This window comes from Myotis yumanensis, unplaced genomic scaffold, assembly GCF_028538775.1.
Source record: "Myotis yumanensis isolate MYYU_CA2020_CCGP unplaced genomic scaffold, mMyoYum1.0.hap1 SCAF_23, whole genome shotgun sequence".
NCBI classification, from domain to species: domain Eukaryota; kingdom Metazoa; phylum Chordata; class Mammalia; order Chiroptera; family Vespertilionidae; genus Myotis; species Myotis yumanensis.
Genome location: NW_027223774.1, coordinates 12,805,978 through 12,824,556, shown reverse-complemented (window position 1 = coordinate 12,824,556; position 18,579 = coordinate 12,805,978). Strand labels below are relative to the sequence as shown.

Sequence of the window (18,579 nt, the reverse complement as noted above, 5' to 3'; positions counted from 1 at the left end):
TCTTCTGGCCTCTGTATCCTTCTGCAGTCTTGTCTCACCCTACAGGACTCTTTGCTTTCTCTGCTGCAGACACTACAAGTTTATTTCTTTTGGATTCTTCATGCGTTCTTGTGCCACAGGGCCTTTGCATACGTTCCCTCTACCTGAAATGTTTTCTTTTGCTCTTTACCTGTATATTTCCTCCAATCCTTCAGGACAGGTTCTGGCCAGGTTTACTTCTTCAGAGAAAACCTCATTGATTAGGCGAAAGCCAAGAGTCAAAGCTATGCCCTGGCTGTTTTGGTTCAGTGGATAGTGTTGACCCATGGACTGAAGGGTCACAGGTTTGATTCCCGGTCAGGGGTGCATGTCTTGGTTGCAGGCTCTTGTTTCTTTGTTTTTGGGAGAGCAAAAGCTAAAATTCATTTGATTCATTCAGGGTTCATTAATAGTCCATTTTGCCCTGGCTGGTTTTTCTCAGTGGTAAGAGCTTTGGCCCCTGGAATAAAGGGTTCTGGGTTCAGTTCTGGTCAAGGGTGTTTACCTTGGTTGCAGGTTCAACCCCTGGCCCTGGTCAGGGCTTGTGCAGGAGGCAACCAATCCATGTCTCTCACATCAATGTTTCCCTCTCTCTGTATCCCCCCACCCTTCCACTTCTCTAAAAATCAGTAAAAAATATCCTCAGGTGAGGATTAACAAAAACAAAACACAAAGCTATTACAAGCTTCCATAACAGCAAGCAACACCTCGCTTTTGTCTCCATCGGATCAACTTCATGGACATGTGACTCATGTAGTCACAGGGTCCTGAGCTTAGAAGAGCCCAATGCTTGATTTCGTGCTCTGCTCTCACCATCTTGAAATTATCAGTTTTTGAACGAGGAGTCTCACATTTTATTTATTTATTTTATTTTGTAGTACTGCTCCCCAAACAAGTTATGTAGCTTGTTTTGGTCCTAGTTGCAATTTTATGTTTGTTTTCATGACAGTTTGATTAATGACTTTATCCCTAACTATACTGTGGGCTCCAGAAGGGGCTGTGTTTGTTTTTTATATTTTTACTAGTGGCCTGGTGCACGAAATTTGTGCACATTAAAAGGGAATTAATTAGGGGAAATATTTTAACATTGCTGTTCACGTCCCCCACCCACCAACACTGCAAGTCCTTGCCCCCCTGAACTTCCGCCTGCCTCGCATGCAGCCTCCTGTTGTTTGGTCCTTACGGTGTCAAGACTTGATGACCATTTGCATATTAGCCTTTTATTACTATGATTCCTATCACTTATCACAGTTCCTAGCACATAGTTGGTGCCCAATAAGTAACTGTTGAATGAATGAGAAAGATATTTTCAGGATGTCAGTTTGGTGAGGGAGATAGTGTGTCTATCTAAATTACACACATATGCCATTGCTCATGCTACTCCTTCAGGAATCCCCAAACACCTGTCTCCATCAATCCTTTTTTCTCCTTCCTGCAGGGCCCAGTTCAAATGCCACCTGCCCCAATCTCCCTTGCCTTCCTGCCTGGCCCTGGGCTGGCAGAAAGAGGAACATTCTCCAATGTCTTTGTGTCTCCATCTGTTAGGAGAGGTTATGGAGGTGTGCGTGTATGGGCATACTATGAATTATTAATCCAGGGATTAGATCCCAGAAGTTCATCTGCCCAGGAGTCAACTGCTTTCATGCCCTTATTTGTTGTTGTTAATCCTCACCATAGAATATTTTTTCCATTGATTTTTAGAGAGAGTGGAAGAGAGGAGGAGAGACAGAGAGAGAGAGAGAAACACATGGATTGGTTCCCTCCCAAACACGCCCCGACCAGGGCCAATGCTTGCAACCGAGGTACTTGCCCTTGACCAGAATTGAACCCGCGACCCTTTAGTCCATGGGCTGACACTATCCACTGAGCCACACCAGCTGGGGCATGCCTTTTTTTAATCCACTCATTTAGCAAACATGCACTGAGGTCCTGCAGTGTACCAGACCCTGTTCCAGGTGCTAGAGATACAATGGTTCCCCCCTCCCAGCTCTCAGCCCAGTTCAGGGATCAGAGAAGATCATGAACCCCGGGGCTGGGGGACCATAGCAAAGATACCTCACCTCCCTGTGGAGTTAGGGTCAGACAATGGGCGAGAACCAAAGGAAGTAAGAGAATGGCCAGCCAGGCCAGGCCATGAGGGGTATTGTAAGCCACATTGAGAGTTTTTGTGTCTTTTAAAATGTTTATTAAGTTGATTGGGGTGACATTGGTCAACAGGAGTATATAGGTTTCGGGCGTGGGTTTCTAAGTTACAAGTTCTGTATATTGCACCGTGTGCCCACCCCCCAAATGTTGAGGGTTTAAACTTGATCCTTAATAATGGGATGGCATTGAGAGGTTTGAAGCACCCATTAGGCAACTAATGTGTCAGGTTCTATGCTGGGTGATTTCACACCCTCTAATTTATTTAGTCCTCTTGCTAATCCTCTGACCCCGAATGAATATCCTCATTCCCATTGCACATATGAGAAAACTATAATCAGTTTCGTATTTCAGAAAGATCACTTTGATTCTCCTCCAGTGGTCGGCAAACTGCGGCTCAGCAAACCACAACTTGCGAGCCACATGCGGCTCTTTGGCCCCTTTAGTGTAGCCCTTCCACAAAATACCGACTTCTGCGCATGGGCCACGAAGTTTCATTCGCACTGTATGTGCGTGCCCGCACGTGGTATTTTGTGGGAGAGCCACACTCAAGGGGCCAAAGAACCGCATGTTGCTCGCGAGCCGCGGTTTGCCGACCACGGTCCTAGACAGTATGGATTGTAGGAGGCCAGGTGGGAAGCTGGGAGACCCATGAGTATGTCAGTAAATGGACTGAGCCAGGGGCTGCAGGGATGGAGAGAAGGGATCAGAGGAGGAATGGACAAGATTTGGTGACTGATTGGACAGGGGATAAGGGATGCTGTCCAGATGATGCCCGGGACTCTGTCTCAGGTGCCTGGGATAGGGGACATCCCTGAGATGAGGAACAATGAGACAGGAGGTTTGGGATTCAGATACCAAATTCCATTTTGGATGTTTTAATCAAAACCTGTTTTGGGCCCTAATCGGTCAGTGGATAGAGCATCAGCCTGCAGACTGAAGGGTCACAGGTTCGATTCCGGTCAAGGGCATGTAGCCTTGGTTGTGGGCACATACCCAGTAGGGAGTGTGCAGGAGGCAGCTGATTAATGCTTCTCTCTCATCAATGTTTCTAACTCTCTATCCCTCTCCCTTCCTCTTTGTAAAAAAATCAATAAAATGTATATTAAAAAAAAAACAACACAAAATAAAAACAAACAAACCTGTTTTTGTCCCAACACAGGAAGCAAAGAAAAAACCACACCGGCAAACTTCATGAGTTGGCATTGCTGCTACCCCTGGCCCCGAAGACCAGTAGCAAGAAGCTTACCAAGGTATGTGGACCGAAGCAGAGAAGGTGGATTTGGGAGGTAGATTTTAAAATGTCAGTAAGCTGGTTAACTTCCCTTGTCCTGAGAAACCTAGACAGACCCTCTCAGTGACAGCGCTGAGATGGGAATGGGAATTCCTGGGAGTCTTGGAGCACATGACTGTAAGATTCTTTCTCACAACAGAGGCAGGAGGAGCTGGGAGGGGAAAACAGGCAAGGAGACAGGTAGAGGTCATTGCTTTGGGAGTCAACCAGCCAGGGTTTGCACCCTCCAGCTCCATAACCACAGAACCCTGGGCAGGCCACTCAGGTTATCAGCCTCTCAAGCTTTGTGTTTCTCAGCTGTAAAATTAATAAAGATAACGCCTCCTACCCAGAGATATGGTGAAGCCAAAATGACACAATAGCCATGACAGGCCCTGAATAAATGTCGGTTCCCTCCCTGTTGTGTGACCCGTGGGTATCATCTCCACCTGGTAGAAACAGACGAAGCTTCTCTGCGTGTCCCCATCGGCTATTCAATACATGTAGATGGTGCTGAGCTCACACCTCACTCCCAGTAGGAACAACCTACTGGGACACTCGGAGATCCTGAAGGCTTGGTGTGATGTTGTCTTGCTATAGTTCCTCTCATTCAGTCATTCATTCATTCATCAGCCATTTTATGGAAAGATTATTGGATGTCAGAGCTTTTATGACTGTGACAAGGGGAGGGAAAGAAATTTGAGACCCAGTCCTCATCCTCTGGAAACTCAGAATCTGGCAGGAAGATAAAGCTTTGAACACAGGAGTGACTGGTCCCAGCTAGAGGTGCTAATTGCCTCCAGGGAGGGTCAGAGGAGCAGGTGTTTTGGAAAGATTTGCCAGACCCCAACCCTGCCTGCCACATTCCTTCAGTCCCCAGTCATGTTGATTCTCCCCCTAAATACCTCTCCATCATGGGTGCTTATATTATTATTTTATTATTTTTGTTGTTAATCCTCACCCGAGGATATTTTTCCATTGATCTTTTAGAGAGAGTGGAATAGAGAGGGAAAGACAGAGAGAAATATCTATGTGAGAGAAACACATAGATTGGTTGCCCCCTGCATGTGTCCTGACCAGGGCCCGGGCCAGGGAGGAGCCTGCAACCCAGGAACGTGCCCTTGACCGGAATCGAACCCGGGACCCCTTGGTCCACAGGCGGACGCTCTATCCACTGAGCCAAGACGGCTAGGGCCTTATATTAGTTTCTTGTTGCTACTGTAACAAATTACCACAAATTCAGTGTTTAAACCAACACAGATTTATTCTCCTTCAGTTCTGGAGGTCAGAAATCCAAAATTAGTCTCACTGGTCTAAAGTCAGGGTGTCAGCAGACTTGGTTCCTCTTGGAGGCTCCAGGGAGAATGTGTTTTCTTTCCTTTGCCAACTTCTAGAGGTCACCTATGTTCCCTGGCTCACGGCCCCTTCAAAGCCAGAAGAGTAGCATTTTCAAATCTCGTCTTCTCTCTCTTTTCTTTCGTTGTCATTCACCTTCTCTGCCTTTGACCCTCCTGCCTCCAGCTTATCAGAAACCCCTGTGATTACAGTGGGCCCACTGAGATGATCCAGAAGGTCCTCTTAAGGCAACATGATCACAGGTTCTGGGGATGAGGACATGGATGTTTTGGGGAGAGGCATTACACAGACCACCACGGTGCTCAAAAATACTGGAGTGGTTTTATCCTCTGTCGTCAATCATTGGAGTATTTGGTACACAGATGCTGTCCTAAGCTCTTGGCAGGAAGGGCAGAGATGTCTGGGACACAGTCCCTGCTCTGGAGGAATGACCTTCTAGTCAGAGGACAGGCATAATTATATCACTGACCAGATGGCCTCATCTCCTCATGGAATTCTCCCCAGGCCCCCACCTTCATCCTTCCTGAAGTTCAGTCCTGGGACCCTGCTCCACAGACAACCTGAGTTCCTGTCAGTTCCCAGCTTCCCACGTGACCAGTCTGCTTAAAGTGCATCACAGTTCATCAGGGCTATGGGACCTGCTCAGTCTGCTGCTCAGTGAACTAATGGGGGCTATAATGTGTGGCCTCTCCTGCGTTGGAGACGGGCTGCAGCTTAGATCTGTGACATCCTAACACCATTCTGGCTGATTAAGCGGCCCCTACCCTGTATGATGCTGTAGCTGCTTCCTCTGGCCACCAAAGCCTTGTATCTCTGACCCCCTTTACATGAAGAGTGCTGAGATGGCAAGGACCATAATAGATAAGTCTCTATCCCCAGTGCTCCACAGGGCCTAGCATAGAGCAGATAATAACAATTGAACAATTGCTCCCAACAGACTGAGAGTTCTAGGTGTCAGGCCCTGAATGCCAAATGTTTTATATACATTTTTTTATTTAATCCTCCCCACAAGGCTTTTGGGATGCATATGTTTATGCTCATTTTTTGGTTTGAGGAAACTGAAGCACAGAGTGGTCATATTGTGCAGAGGAACACAGCCAGCTTACAGTGAGAGAGAGGCACATGTGTCTCTTTCCAAAGGCCCACATCCTCAACCAGTCTGTCATTCGGTGCTCAATAGATGTTTGTTGAATGAATGAATGAATGAATGAATGAATTTCCTCTGTTGAGGAAGTTGCAGGACCTGTCCATCTCACCCTCAGAAGATCTTTGGTGAAGTTCCCAAGCTAAGAAGTTTCAATTGCTGAGCCTCTGTCCTGAAGTCAGAGATGAGGCCCAATATCCTCCTGCATGAAACCTTTATACTAGTAATAATGAGTCACATTTTATACTACTTTACAGTTTGCAAAGACTCCAGCTTACGAGTGCTCACCATGTGCCAAGCCTGGTGTTGGAGATACTGAGCTAAAAATCTAGTATCTGCTCTGGAAAAAAACCTGGTCTAGTTACAAAAAGTTAGAAAAGGTTCTCATTTAGTCCCCTGAGAAATTACTGAAGGTACTCTCATTGTCATCAACTAAGCATTTATTAGGCAACTCACATATCAGGCTCTGTGCTGGGCGATTTCACACACACTAATTTATTTACTCCTAATGATAATCCTCTGAGCCTGAATGAGCATCTCATCCCCGTTGCACAGATGAGGAAACCGAGGCTCAAAGAAGTAAAACAACCTGCTCCCATCACACAGCCAATAAGTGGCAGATTGGAACCAGGCCCTTCCAAACTGATAGTCCCTTGCTGGTGTCACATGTATTCCTTAATTAGATCACAGCTTCCTTTCGTGGATCAGGTTAAATAATTTCAGTGACTGTCTGTATCGCATTTTATGGAATGGTTTCACATAAGTCCCCTCTAGAGACCATGCTTGGGTTTGGAAGATTACTACTAATGGTTTTATTGTTATTCTAGGGATCTAGCACGGTCCAAAAAATACCTATTGATGTTCTTCCCTCATGTCTTGACCAGGCTAACTCCTTTCATTATTCAGGTCTCAATTTAAATGCTGCTGGATCCAAGGGGACTTTCTGGACATTTAAGTTTAGTTGTAGAATCCCTTGTTGTACTCTTTTATTCATAATGCTTAATGATAATTTTGTATGATTTATGAGTTTATTAAGTCTGCTGCCTCACTATATGGTAAGTTCCATGAAGGCAAACAAAAGTATGTCTAGGTCATCCTTCCATACTTGGCCCTTAGTGGGGAGGAGTCTTTTTTTGTTTGTTTTGTTAATCCTCACACGAGGATATTTTTCCACTGATTTTTAGGGAGAGTGGAAGAGAGAGGGGAAGATAGAGAGGAGCCCTAACTGGTTTGGCTCAGTGGATAGAGTGTCGGCCTGAGAACTAAAGGTCCCAGGTTTGATTCTGGTCAAGCGCATGTACCTTGGTTGTGGGCATATCCCCAGTAGGGGATGTGCAGGAGGCAGCTGATCGATGTTTCTCTCATCAGTGTTTCTAACTCTCTACCCCTCTTCCTTCCATTCTGTAAAAAAATCAATAAAATATATTATTAAAAAATAATAAAATAAAATAATAAATAAATAAATAAAAAGAGAGGAACATCGATGTGAGAGAAATACATCAATTGGTTGCCTCCTGCATGTGTCTTGACCAGGGGAAGAGCCTGCAACCAAGGTAAGTGCCCTTGACCAGAATTGAATCCAGAACCCTTTGGTCCGAAGGCTGATGCTCTATCCACTGAGCCAAACCGGCTAGAGCAGGAGTAGTCTTTTTTAGCGTAGTAGCTCCAGTACCAATACCAATCAGTGTTTGGTGGCTGGACGGGTGATGCCTGGTGGGAGGAGTCTTAGTGCTTAGTGCTGTGGGGGAGATTCACTACTTTAGCAGTCATTGGCTAAGCCACCTCTGGATTCTGTGTGCTTGAGATATAGAAATCAACTAGTTGCAGTCTCTACCCTCAGCTAATCTAAGGTCAGTGGAAAGGAATGATGTGTGAACAGATAATTATAAGACAGCGTAGCAAGTGCCTTGGTGGAATCAGGCCAGGGTGTTACAAGAGTGCCTAGGAGGGACATCTGACCCAGCCTGGGCGAGAGGAGTCAGGAAGGAGGGGAAGCTTCTGGAAGCTCAAAGGAGATGCCAGGAGAGGGAGTATGTGGGAAGAAGAGGAAGGCTTTGCAGAAAGACAATACAGCATGTGCAAAGGGCCAGGGGTGGTAGCTGAACAGTGTGCCGAAAAACTGGACCTGGGTTTAGATCCCAGCTTGGCCATGTCCTCTCTGTAACCTTAGCAAATGCCATTACACTCTGAGCCTCAGTTTCCCTACTTGTAACGCTACCTTGCTGGGCCACAATGAGAACTAAAGAGCAAAATAGGAACATATCTGTTAATGGAAGAATTGTTGGGGCGGGGAATGGGGTCCTGGAGCCTTTCTGCCTCTGGTCTCTGGCAGCCACTCATCTCGGGCCCCCACTCTTGTGCATAACCCTGTCTTTCTTTTGTGGGCAGAAGGAGATTCTGCAGCACATCCTGCACTACATTCTGTACCTCCAGAGAAACATCGATGTGGCCAAGGCCTTGCTCCAATTCCACACCGCCAATGGGGAAGGTGGAGCTGGGGGTAAGTCCGTTTCCCAGGGCCTGCTCCATAAGAATTGTCCTGCTGTCAGGGACCCGGAGTGACTTCATCCATTCCAGGCCCTCCAGGATCACACAGCCTCACACAGGGGCAAAGTCAGAAGAGGGTGTCTGGGAAGACTGTGGGGGGAGGGGCCTTGGAGCTGGGCCTTGGAGGACAGTAGAAGGGGGAGCCCTGCCAAGTGGAAGAAACAATCTGAGCCGGAGCGTGCAGGCATGAGAAGACATGTGTGGAATGTCTGGGGACAGGCAAGCAGATGGGTGTGGTTGGAGGGGCCACGTAGCATCGAAAGGACAAGTGCAAGCTCTCGAGCCAGATCCTGACTCAGATACACGTCTTGTTGCCATAACCTCTCTGTGCTTCTGTTTCCTCATCTGCAGAACGGGACTAAGACTAGTACTTCCCTCCTGTGTTTGTCGTGAAGATTAAATGAGTTGATACAAGTGGAGAGTATTGTAGCACAATGCCTAGAACACACCAGTCATCCAGTGTTGTATGTGCTGGGTGCTATCATTACTGGTGTAAAACATACACAGGCAAGAAGGGTAGGAAATGAGGAAGAGACGAGATCCTGAAGGGCTTCGAGCCCTGAAGAGGGAGATGAAGATGAGACTTACTGAAGGACTTTCAGCCAGGGCAAGCCATGATCAGGTTTTTGCACGGTTTTTTAAAATTATTATTTTAAAATGGTCTCTGTGAAGATCTTTGACATATTTTAAATATATTTTTATTGATTTCAGAGAGGAAGGGAAAGGAAAAGAGAGATAGAAACATCAATGATGAGAGAGAATCATTGATTGGCTGCCTCCTGCATGCCCCGTACTGGGGACTGAGCTTGAAACCCGGGCATGTACCCTGACTGGGAATCAAACCAGTGACCTCTTGGCTCCTGGGTTGATGCTCAACTGCTGAGCCACACTCGGCTGGGCTGCAGGGTTTTTTAGAAAGAGGTCCCTAACATCTAGTGTGGAGGATTGGTTATTAAGTGAGAAACTGGAGTCAGGGAGATCAGTGAACAAACTTTCAGGGGTGGGCCAGTCAGGAGGCAATGCGGCCCCATCTGGCACGGTCGCTGAGTGTAGGCAGAAGAGGGTACATTTGGGAGATGTTAATGAGGAAGAACTGAGAGGCCTCAGGGAGAGAAGCTGGTGACCCAGGATGGGTGGTGGAACTCTCACTGTCTTGAGGAAGGCAGGAGGAGGAATTGGTTTGGGGTGGGAAATATGGGGGCGAATTTGGGAAGCACTGAGTCTGTCTTCCCTGTCAGCCAAGGCCCAGAATGGCCTGGGGAAGCCCCAGTGTTCGCCCTGCACCTTTCGTGCCCGACTGTGCAACCTCAGACAAGTCTGATTTCCTCCATGGACTGTGGTGGACCACCCCGCACCCTACCCGCATTGGGAGGCATTGTCTGGGAGGGAGGATTTGGGAGGGCATGACCTCTCTCCTTCTTTGTCCTGTGCAGGACTGGGCCGGAACTCCGCTGTGGGCTCACACAGCTGCCCACACTCTTGTCAGTCCTACCTTTGGGAAGCCTGTCAGAAACCTAGGAAGAAGAAGCTGACCCGAGCGTCAGGTACAAGCTGTCAGTGGAGGCAGACAGGAAGTTGGGGTCAGATGGAAGCGGGGCTCCTTCTCCAGGGTCATCACTCCCCTGGGAAGCCCAGTCAGCAATCCTGAGCCCCTAACGAGGCTTCAGAGTCGGACACGCCTGGGTTCATTTTCTGGCTCTTTGTCTTACTAGCTGAGACCAGGGGTGCACTGTCCTCTGAGCCTCATCCTCCTCATCTGGAAATTGCAGTGCCTGCCACAGGGAGGTCTTAAGGATGAGGAGCCTGAAAACATACCACTCAAGCGATGCTTAAGTGGAGAGGCATATGGTCGGTCCCCAGTGAAGGGAAGCTACTGTCAGCATTTATTGTCTTTATGGCCAGTAACCCATCCCTGGCCAGCATCAGGGAGCATGGACACCAGGGAGGAAAGACCTACGAGTGAAAGACCAGTGTCCTGGGTCCAGCCTCAGCCTTGCTATAACCCACTACACGTCCTCTCCCTTTCGAGGGCCTCCGTTTCCATGTCTTTAAAATGGGAGTTGGACCTAGTCAATGATTTCCAGCCATGGCTGCACATCTGAATCATCCAGGCGCCTTAAAAAGTGCCTGTGCCTGTGTCTCACACCCAGAAGGCCGGATCTCAGTGGTCTGAGGTGCACGCTGGGCTTCAGTATATTTTCAGAGCTGGCAAGGTGGTTCTAGCCCAGTGATGGCGAACCTTTTGAGCTTGGCGTGTCAGCATTTTGAAAAACCCTAACTTAACTCTGGTGCCGTGTCACATATAGACATTTTTTGATATTTGCAACCATAGTAAAACAAAGATTTACATTTTTGATATTTATTTTTTATATATTTAAATGCCAATTAACAAAGAAAAATCAACCAAAAAAATGAGTTCGCGTGTCACCTCTGACACGCGTGTCATAGGTTCACCATCACTGTTCTAGCCTGTAAGTAGGGGAAGGGCGTGTCAGACTGTGACCTGTAGCTAAGGATCCAGGCTTATCCAGGAAGCGCTGATGAGTGACTAGGCCAGGCAAAGCTTTGAAACAGGTGTCTGGGCCCAGAGCAAAGAAGACCTCCCACCTGAGCCATCGTCTAGTGACAAGGCCCCAGCCCCATCTGATGCCATCGCTCTGCTGTCCCAGACGCCAGACCCTGGCCCAGAACCCTTGTTGCTGTTTGGCCCTGTCAAGTCCAAGAAGCAGGTGACCCCACCCCCAGACCAGAAGGGAGGAAACGTGGAGGGGACCAGCACTCCTCCAAGATGCTGCATTATCTTTTTTAAAAAAGATATATTTTATTGATTTTTTACAGAGAGGAAGGGAGAGGGATAGAGAGTTAGAAACATCGATGAGAGAGAAACATCGATCAACTGCCTCCTGCACACCCCCTACTGGGGATGTGCCTGCAACCAAGGTATATGCCCTTGCCCAGAATCAAACCTGGGACCCTTCAGTCCGCAGGCAGATGCTCTATCCACCGAGCCAAACTGGTTAGGGCGATGCTGCATTGTCTTTGCCTTAAGGTGACAGAAATGGAGGAAGGTCCTGGCTGACATTGCTGGATGTGGCTAAGAACAGCGTTACTGCTGATCTTCCCTCACCATTAATTTAGCCAGTCATTTATACACCCCTTTTTAAAAATATATATATATATATATATATTTTATTGAATTTTTACAGAGAAGAAGGGAGAGGGATAGAGAGCCAGAAACATCGATGAGAGAGATCGATCAGCTGCCTCCTGCACAGCCCCCAGTAGGGATGTGCCTGCAACCCATGTACATGCCCTTGACCGGAATCGAACCTGGGACCCCTGAGTCCGCAGGCCGACGCTCTATCCACTGAGCCAAACCGGTTCGGCTATACACCCCTTATTAGGCATCCACAACATCCACGCACAGTCCTGGTTAGCTAGGACTTCAACGGTGGACAAGAGAGACACTGTCTCTCACCTCACACAGCTATGGTCTCTTTCTCAGTTTTCTTTTCCCTTCAGGCTCTGCTGTAGGTGTAAGGGTGGGACAGAGTCAGTGCCACCCTTGTGTGAGGGCTGCGAGTGGCAGAACTGTAGGGACTCCCTGTCCCTGTACCAGCTTCAAAAGGTGTGATGGCTCACTCAGCAGAGAGCCAGGCGAGAAAGTGGGCAAGGGAAGACATGGCCTGAGCCATTCTATCCTCTATCCACCTGTTCATTCAGCCCTGACTCTCTAAGCATTGCTTCAGCCAGGCCATGTGCTGGGTGCTGGGGACAGTCCAGTGAAGGAGTCACACACTACCACAGAGTGGTACCAACTTCCTGGGGTTGTCCAGGGAGCGTGAGGGACCCAGAGGAGGCGCCTGACCCACCTGGGGAGGGAGAGCTTCCCAATTCAGCTAGTTATGTGGCTTTGGGCAAGTTACTTCACAGCTCGATGCCTCAGTTTACTTAACTGTAAAATGGGGGTAATAATGGTTCTCTTTCACAAAGGGTCAGTGACTAGTATGTAGCATGCTTACAACTGTGCTGGCCGTGGTAAGCACTCTGTACTTGTTTGCTATTATCATCTTCATCATCATTATTCCACTTAAGGATTTTATCTTCCTTACAGCTTCTGATAAAGGTGTGGAATTCCTAGTGCTGATTTGGGTGGCCCCTGAGCCTCACGCAGAGGTCCCAAAGCTTGAGGTTTTGCCTAGGATGGGGGTGGGAGAGGCTGTGGCAGACCCTGGCACCTCTTCATCCCTGCATCTGTGAGTCTGGAGTTCGTCCCAGGCAGAGGAGTGATCACCCTAAATTGCTTCCTTAGGCAAAAACAATGTCCAGGGTGATGGGCTTTACCCTGACTTCGGGGCCCAGTACGGGGTCGAGAGGACCTATTTTCTCTACAGAACACAGCCCTATCCCAGGTAAGGAAATGCCAAGGGCTCTGAGTGGGGGAGACTGAGGTGTTTGGTGTGGAATGGCTGAGGGGCAGTGAGAAATGAAGTTGATTTACATGTGATGGTGTCTGTGGCATGAGCACTGCTGTGGGCCTAGCTTTCCGCAGGCATCATAAGCTTGAAGGAGAGATGGGCCCCAGCCTCTCACCGGTATCCCTGTCTCCCGTCTCACCCTTCTAAGCCACCCTTACTAGTCACACAAACTTTGACCATGTCAGTTCATGGCTTAAAGCCCTCCCTCGGAGCCCAAATATCTTCATTGGCATTTGAGAATTTCTCTGGCTTCAGCTCACCTTGCCAGCACCCTCTCCTGCCCCTCACCCATGAAACTTACCCTTAACACTTGCAAATACTCGCCACTCCCCATGGGAACCATGCCCTTGCCCCCTCTGGGCTCTTCATACTCTGATCCCTCTTCCCAGCAAGCCTGGTCCGCTCATCTACTTGGAAAACTCTACCTCCTTCAGGCCACGCTCAGTGCTACCCTCCTCCTGCCCTGCCCACCTGTCTGACCTCCCCGCACCCCCATAACTGTGTGGTCAGTGCCTGATTACAGCTGTCTCTCCTCACAAACCTTGAAGCTCTATGAGGGCAGCACCTCAAGCTGACTAAGCTTTCTGCCCCCAGCTCTCCCCCAGCAGCCAGCATGGAGTGATCCCTGTCTTACCTCACAGTGGGCAACACTGAGTCACCCAACGGGGAGACAGCTCCCTCAGGGGCACAGCAATTCCCAGCCTAGGGCTCCTGCTCTGCCTCTTGAATTCCACCTCTTGCAGGTACCAGCTGGTGCTCTACGATTCCAGTGAGGAGATGGACAAGGAGGCCCCAGACACTGACCCTTGGCTTCCTGCCTGGACCCCAGAGGGCAGCCCTCATGGTGACTGAAACTCTGTCTCTCTTCCTTGTAGGCTGGTGTGGGGCCTTCTTGGTACCTTCCTTCTGAGGATTTCAGTAGAAGGGGGGAAAGTGGGAAAGGTGAATAGATGTCTGCTAAGCACAGGGATGGCAAGTCACTAGCCATTGGTTGCCATGGCAGATATTGTTAAGCAAGCATCACTGTTTCTGGTGATCCCAGACAGTACCTCAGAATCTTTCTTAACATACAGCTCCAGGTAGCTACAATCATTCTATCAGATCTGACACCTGATAGAATGACACTGACTAGAGAGGCCCAATGCACAAAATTCGTGCAAGAGTAGGCCTTCCTTTCCCTGGCTGCCGGCACCGGCTTCCCTCTGGCACCCAGGACCCAGGCTTCCCTCACAGCCCCGGCTTCATCAGGAAGGTCATCCAGAAGGACGTCCGGAAGGACATCTGGTCTAATTAGCATATTATGCTTTTATTATTATAGTTGGTGTGTTTTTTTTGCCATCCCTGGCATAATGACAGACATTGTGCCTCTTAATTTCCTCTACCAAGCACTGAAAAGGAGCAGTTGACAGTCATCTTTCCCCAGTGTCTGGCACCATCTCCTCAAAGCCAGCGGGGGCAGAGGGCAATCTGTGACCACACCCCAAGCTTGATGTTTCCTTTTCAGGAAGCCCACTGGCCTTGGAGCCTCCCCACATTGACAACTGGAGTGTGATGGGCCAACCGAGCGAGATCCTAGGTCTCAGTCCTTCCCTCTTCAGCTCCCCAGGGAAACTGCTGCCAGAACAGGTCTTGGAGGATGGCAGCGAGTACCTGACCCAAGGTGAGCCTACAGGGCTGGACCTGGTCCTAGGTCCGTTCAGAAAACACATGGTGATGCCCACCAAGTAAGTGTGCAGCCTTGTGCTGGGCAGTGCTGGATGCCCAGGGATGAATGCTGTCCGGGCCCTGCCTCGAAGAGCCCATAGCCTAGTGGGTGTGTGGGGGTCCCCAGGCCAGTGTGGGGAGTGGAAGGCTCCAGAAGCCTGCAGCAGGGACCAACTCGCTCTGCCTAGGGTAGAGGTGGCCCAGGGGAGCTGGCCTGGGAGCTAGATTTGAATATGGCGGAGAAGATCCAGAAACCTGGAGAGTGGCACAGAGCCCTGGTGCCGTGAGGGAGCCATTTTCATCCTAGCCAACCTCTGCCTTCCCTCCCGGACAGCTCTCTTTGAAGAAGTTTTCTTAGATCCCGTGTCTTCACCTTCTGCCTGCGTGCTGGAAGTACCACCGAAGAAGGTAGGCATCGCTCCACCCCTCCATCCACAGGAACGGTCGTCCTACTTTCCACGAGTCACTCACCGGCTCGATTCACTCATCCATCCCCTCAACGTTTCCAGAGACTCATCTGCTCATCCTTTGAATGCTCACTGTTGGCCACAGGCGCCCACTCTGTGCTGGGCACTTGGAATGAACTAGACAAAAGGGATGAAAGCTAAAAAGTTGTCAGGGCCTGGCTGGTGTGGCTCAATCGTTGACCATCAGCCCACGAACCAGGAGGTTGCGTTTCAATTCCTGGTCAGGGCACATGCTCAGGTTGCCAGCTGGTCCCCAGTAGGGGGCATGCAGGAGGCAGCCAATCAATGATTCTCTCTCACAATTGATGTTTCTATCTATACCTCTCCCTAAAATCAATTATTTATATATATATATATATAAAATGCTAGGTGCCCATAAAAGACCCCACATAATATTACAACTGCTCTATGAGACCAGCGTCTCTGGGACCCCATTTGACAGAAAATAGATGAGCAACCTCAGGAATCCTCAATTGGAAAGAGCTCCCTCCAAAGCCCCCACACTGACCTCTGTGGCCACTGTCTGCTCCAGGAGTCACTCACCTGCTCGATTCACTCATCCATCCCCTCTATCCATCTGGCAAAGGGGCAGCCCTAGCCCTGGTCCCTAAACCATTCTTCCTCCAATGTGTGTGGGCAGGGCACTGCCTCAATGAGTAGTTGAATGGGCAGCAGTAGGAAAATAGATGCCCTTAGTGGAGCCTTTAGTAAGTGCCTGGCTCTGTGCTAGGTGCTTCTCGGCCTTCAAGACGTGTAGTGAGTGCTATTCTGTAGGTGAAATTGATGCTGAGAGAAGTTAAGACTTGCCCAGGACATCATGGCTACCATGTGAAGTGGTAAACTGATGGGATTGAGAGATATTGCCCCCAAAACAGGAGGCAGAAGAACTCAGCCCCATAGAGTCCCTCTCTGACCCCTGTGGGAACTTGGGAACATTTGTTTGAATGTCCAATGGGTGTTAGGATGAGGTTGTCTTGAATCTGAGACGTTTCTCATGCTCATTTCCTAGGAGAGCAGTGAGTTGGGGCTTGAAGAGACACCAGTGTCTGCTCACATCCCCTCCCAGGACACACCCCCTGAGGCCCCCGAAGACCTTCCTGACTCCCACAGCCCGTGCCTGTCCTCAGTGTCACTGGGCCACCTCTCGCTGAGTGAAGACAGCCAGGCATCGTCCATCCCCAGCTCTGAGGGCATGGACACCGACATGGACACAGAGCTGGTGTGGAGGCAGCAGGTGAGGGGGACAGCCATTGACGTGGGTCCTGCCTCTCCTGCGAGCTCTCATCTCTCTGCCCCCACCCAGGAGGATCAGGCCAACCCTGAGGACCTGAAGTTCTCGAGCGATGAGGATGGAGACTACACATGGACCCCCACCCGGCAGGAGAAGAGCAGGAGGGGCCAGGCAGACAGGGGCCCCATGATGCTCAAGAACAAGGAAGCCTCCTGCCCCACTCAGCCGAAGAAAAAGTGTGTCAATGGCTTCATCATGTTCTGTAGGATGAACCGGAAGCAGTACATCCGGTGGGTGGGGGTCCTCTTTGGCTGCCCGCCTCCCAGAGCATGTTGCCCGCTGCTGGCTGACCCATTGGCCCCGTCCTCAGCCACATGTTCCCCCAGCATCTCACCTGGCCCCACTGCATTGGTCAGGGCCTGCCATTGTAAGCAGAGAAACCCACCTCAGACTTAAGAAAAACAGGCCATTAATAGCTTATATAACCTGAAAAAAGACAGGGGTAGATTAGGTTCAGATGTGGGCCCAAGTGCTCACAGGATGTTGTCTGGAGTCCTTGTCCCTCTCGTGGTGGGCTTCAGCCTCAGGCAGGTGGGGCTGACTGGGCAAGGTCACTCTTGGAAGGTCAGGCTCATGTCCTGGCCCCCATCCTAGCAACCTTGTGGGAGGAGAGCTCCTCATTCCTCAGGTTGCAAGAAAAAGTTCTTGAGTCTGACTTGGTAGATCAGGAGCTCAACCCGGAACCCATCGTTGCCAGTCTGAAGCCGGGGGATGGGAGGCCCCCCAAGCCACAGGGGAGAAGAGCTGGTACCCTTATGGGAAGATCCAGGGGCTGATATTGGGAGCAGCGGATATGGGTGGCGTCTTCCCAACAACCACTTAGTCAGCCTCCCCCTTTTGGATGCCTCAGCTCCAGGGTGTGTAATGGGGGTCTTTCGAGATAGCTAACACAGGAGGAAAGAACTGGGTCCTCAAAGGGAAAGCTGAGGCTCTGAGAGGGCAAGGGTCAGGTCAGACCTGGGTCTTTGCCCAAGCAGGCCTCTCCTTACCGCCTCCCTCCTGTCCCAGAGCCTGCCCCGGGACTGCGTCCACAACTGCCACCAAACAGCTGGCCCAGCTCTGGCGGGAGATGACGGAGCAGGAGCGCAGACCATACAGGTGAGCAGCCCAGCGGCCTGCTGGGGCGGAGGGCCTCCACTCCTCAGCCCTGCGCCGGCTGTCAGAGCCTTGAGCTTCGTGAGACTGGAAACAGGCTGGGAGTTTCCTGGGGTGGGAGGTTTGGGTGTTGCAAACTTTTATGAAATATTTGGGGGTGACAGAGATAGAAAGGTGCTCTACCTTGGAGCTTAGAAAAGCAAGTACCTTAATTTGGAGTCGGGGGGCCCCCCCGCTGCCCTAAATTTCTTCTGCCCTCTCTGCCGCAGGGCATTTCTCAGAGCAGGAAACTGGCTCTTCCCTTTCACTTGGCCTCCTCCCTCTCTCCCCTCTTCCCTCTCCCCTCCCGGAAACCCCCTCCTCTTCACCTCGGAGCGGCCACCTGCCTGTTTCTCAGTTGGCCCTCAGTGTGCAGAGATTGTAACAGGAGTGTGGGGCTTCAGCAAAGAGCCCCTGGTGGAGTCCTATTGCATAGGCCGGGCCCAGAGGTTCGCCCGCCCCGTGGGACCAGGTAAAGCCCTGGCCTCCCTTTCAGCTCAGGCCTGGCCACTGCAGGGCCAGAGCACCAGTGGTGAGGCAGGGCCCGAGAGGCCAGTGAGGGACCGCCCATCCCACTACCTCTCCCCGCAGCATCAAAGCTCGAAGGTTCAGCCGCCAGCACAATCGGATTGTGAAGCAGGAAAGCTCCAGCAGCGAGGACGAGGACTGGGGGGTCCCCAAGCCCTTCTACCAGCTGCTGGCGGACAGGGCCCGCTGTTCCTCACAGCCCGCCTCTCAGCTGCCTGCTGGCCACAGATGAGAGGGTAACCACTTCACCTCTCCTCCCTCACCACCTCGCAGCTCCACAGCTTGTTTGAAACCTGGAGCCAATGAGGAAGAGGTTGCCCCCTCCTGGGCCTCAGCCCTGCTAGGCAGGTCTCCTTGGCCAGTTCCCTCAGGCTGGGAGGGGGTGGATTCGTTGACCCTCTGCTTTGTGTGTTTGCCATGTATGTGGGCAGCTGAACTCTGCCCTTCTCACAGCTCCTTTCTTCCCTGGGGAAGGAAGCTCTGCATGAAATGCAGAG

General features: G+C 50.3%; 1 protein-coding gene across 1 annotated transcript; it reads left to right on the top strand.

The window, feature by feature from the left end:
• Nucleotides 1–3,314: 3,314 nt before the first annotated feature.
• On the top strand, nucleotides 3,315–18,314 carry MEIOSIN (meiosis initiator; the record flags this gene model as incomplete). Its single annotated transcript, XM_070402049.1, has 11 exons — nucleotides 3,315–3,413; nucleotides 8,322–8,433; nucleotides 11,055–11,273; nucleotides 12,793–12,892; nucleotides 13,702–13,802; nucleotides 14,463–14,618; nucleotides 14,997–15,070; nucleotides 16,139–16,363; nucleotides 16,433–16,650; nucleotides 17,429–17,518; nucleotides 18,146–18,314. Coding segments are annotated over 11 exons (1,563 nt in total), but the record flags the coding sequence as incomplete, so codon positions are not given.
• Nucleotides 18,315–18,579: the final 265 nt, after the last annotated feature.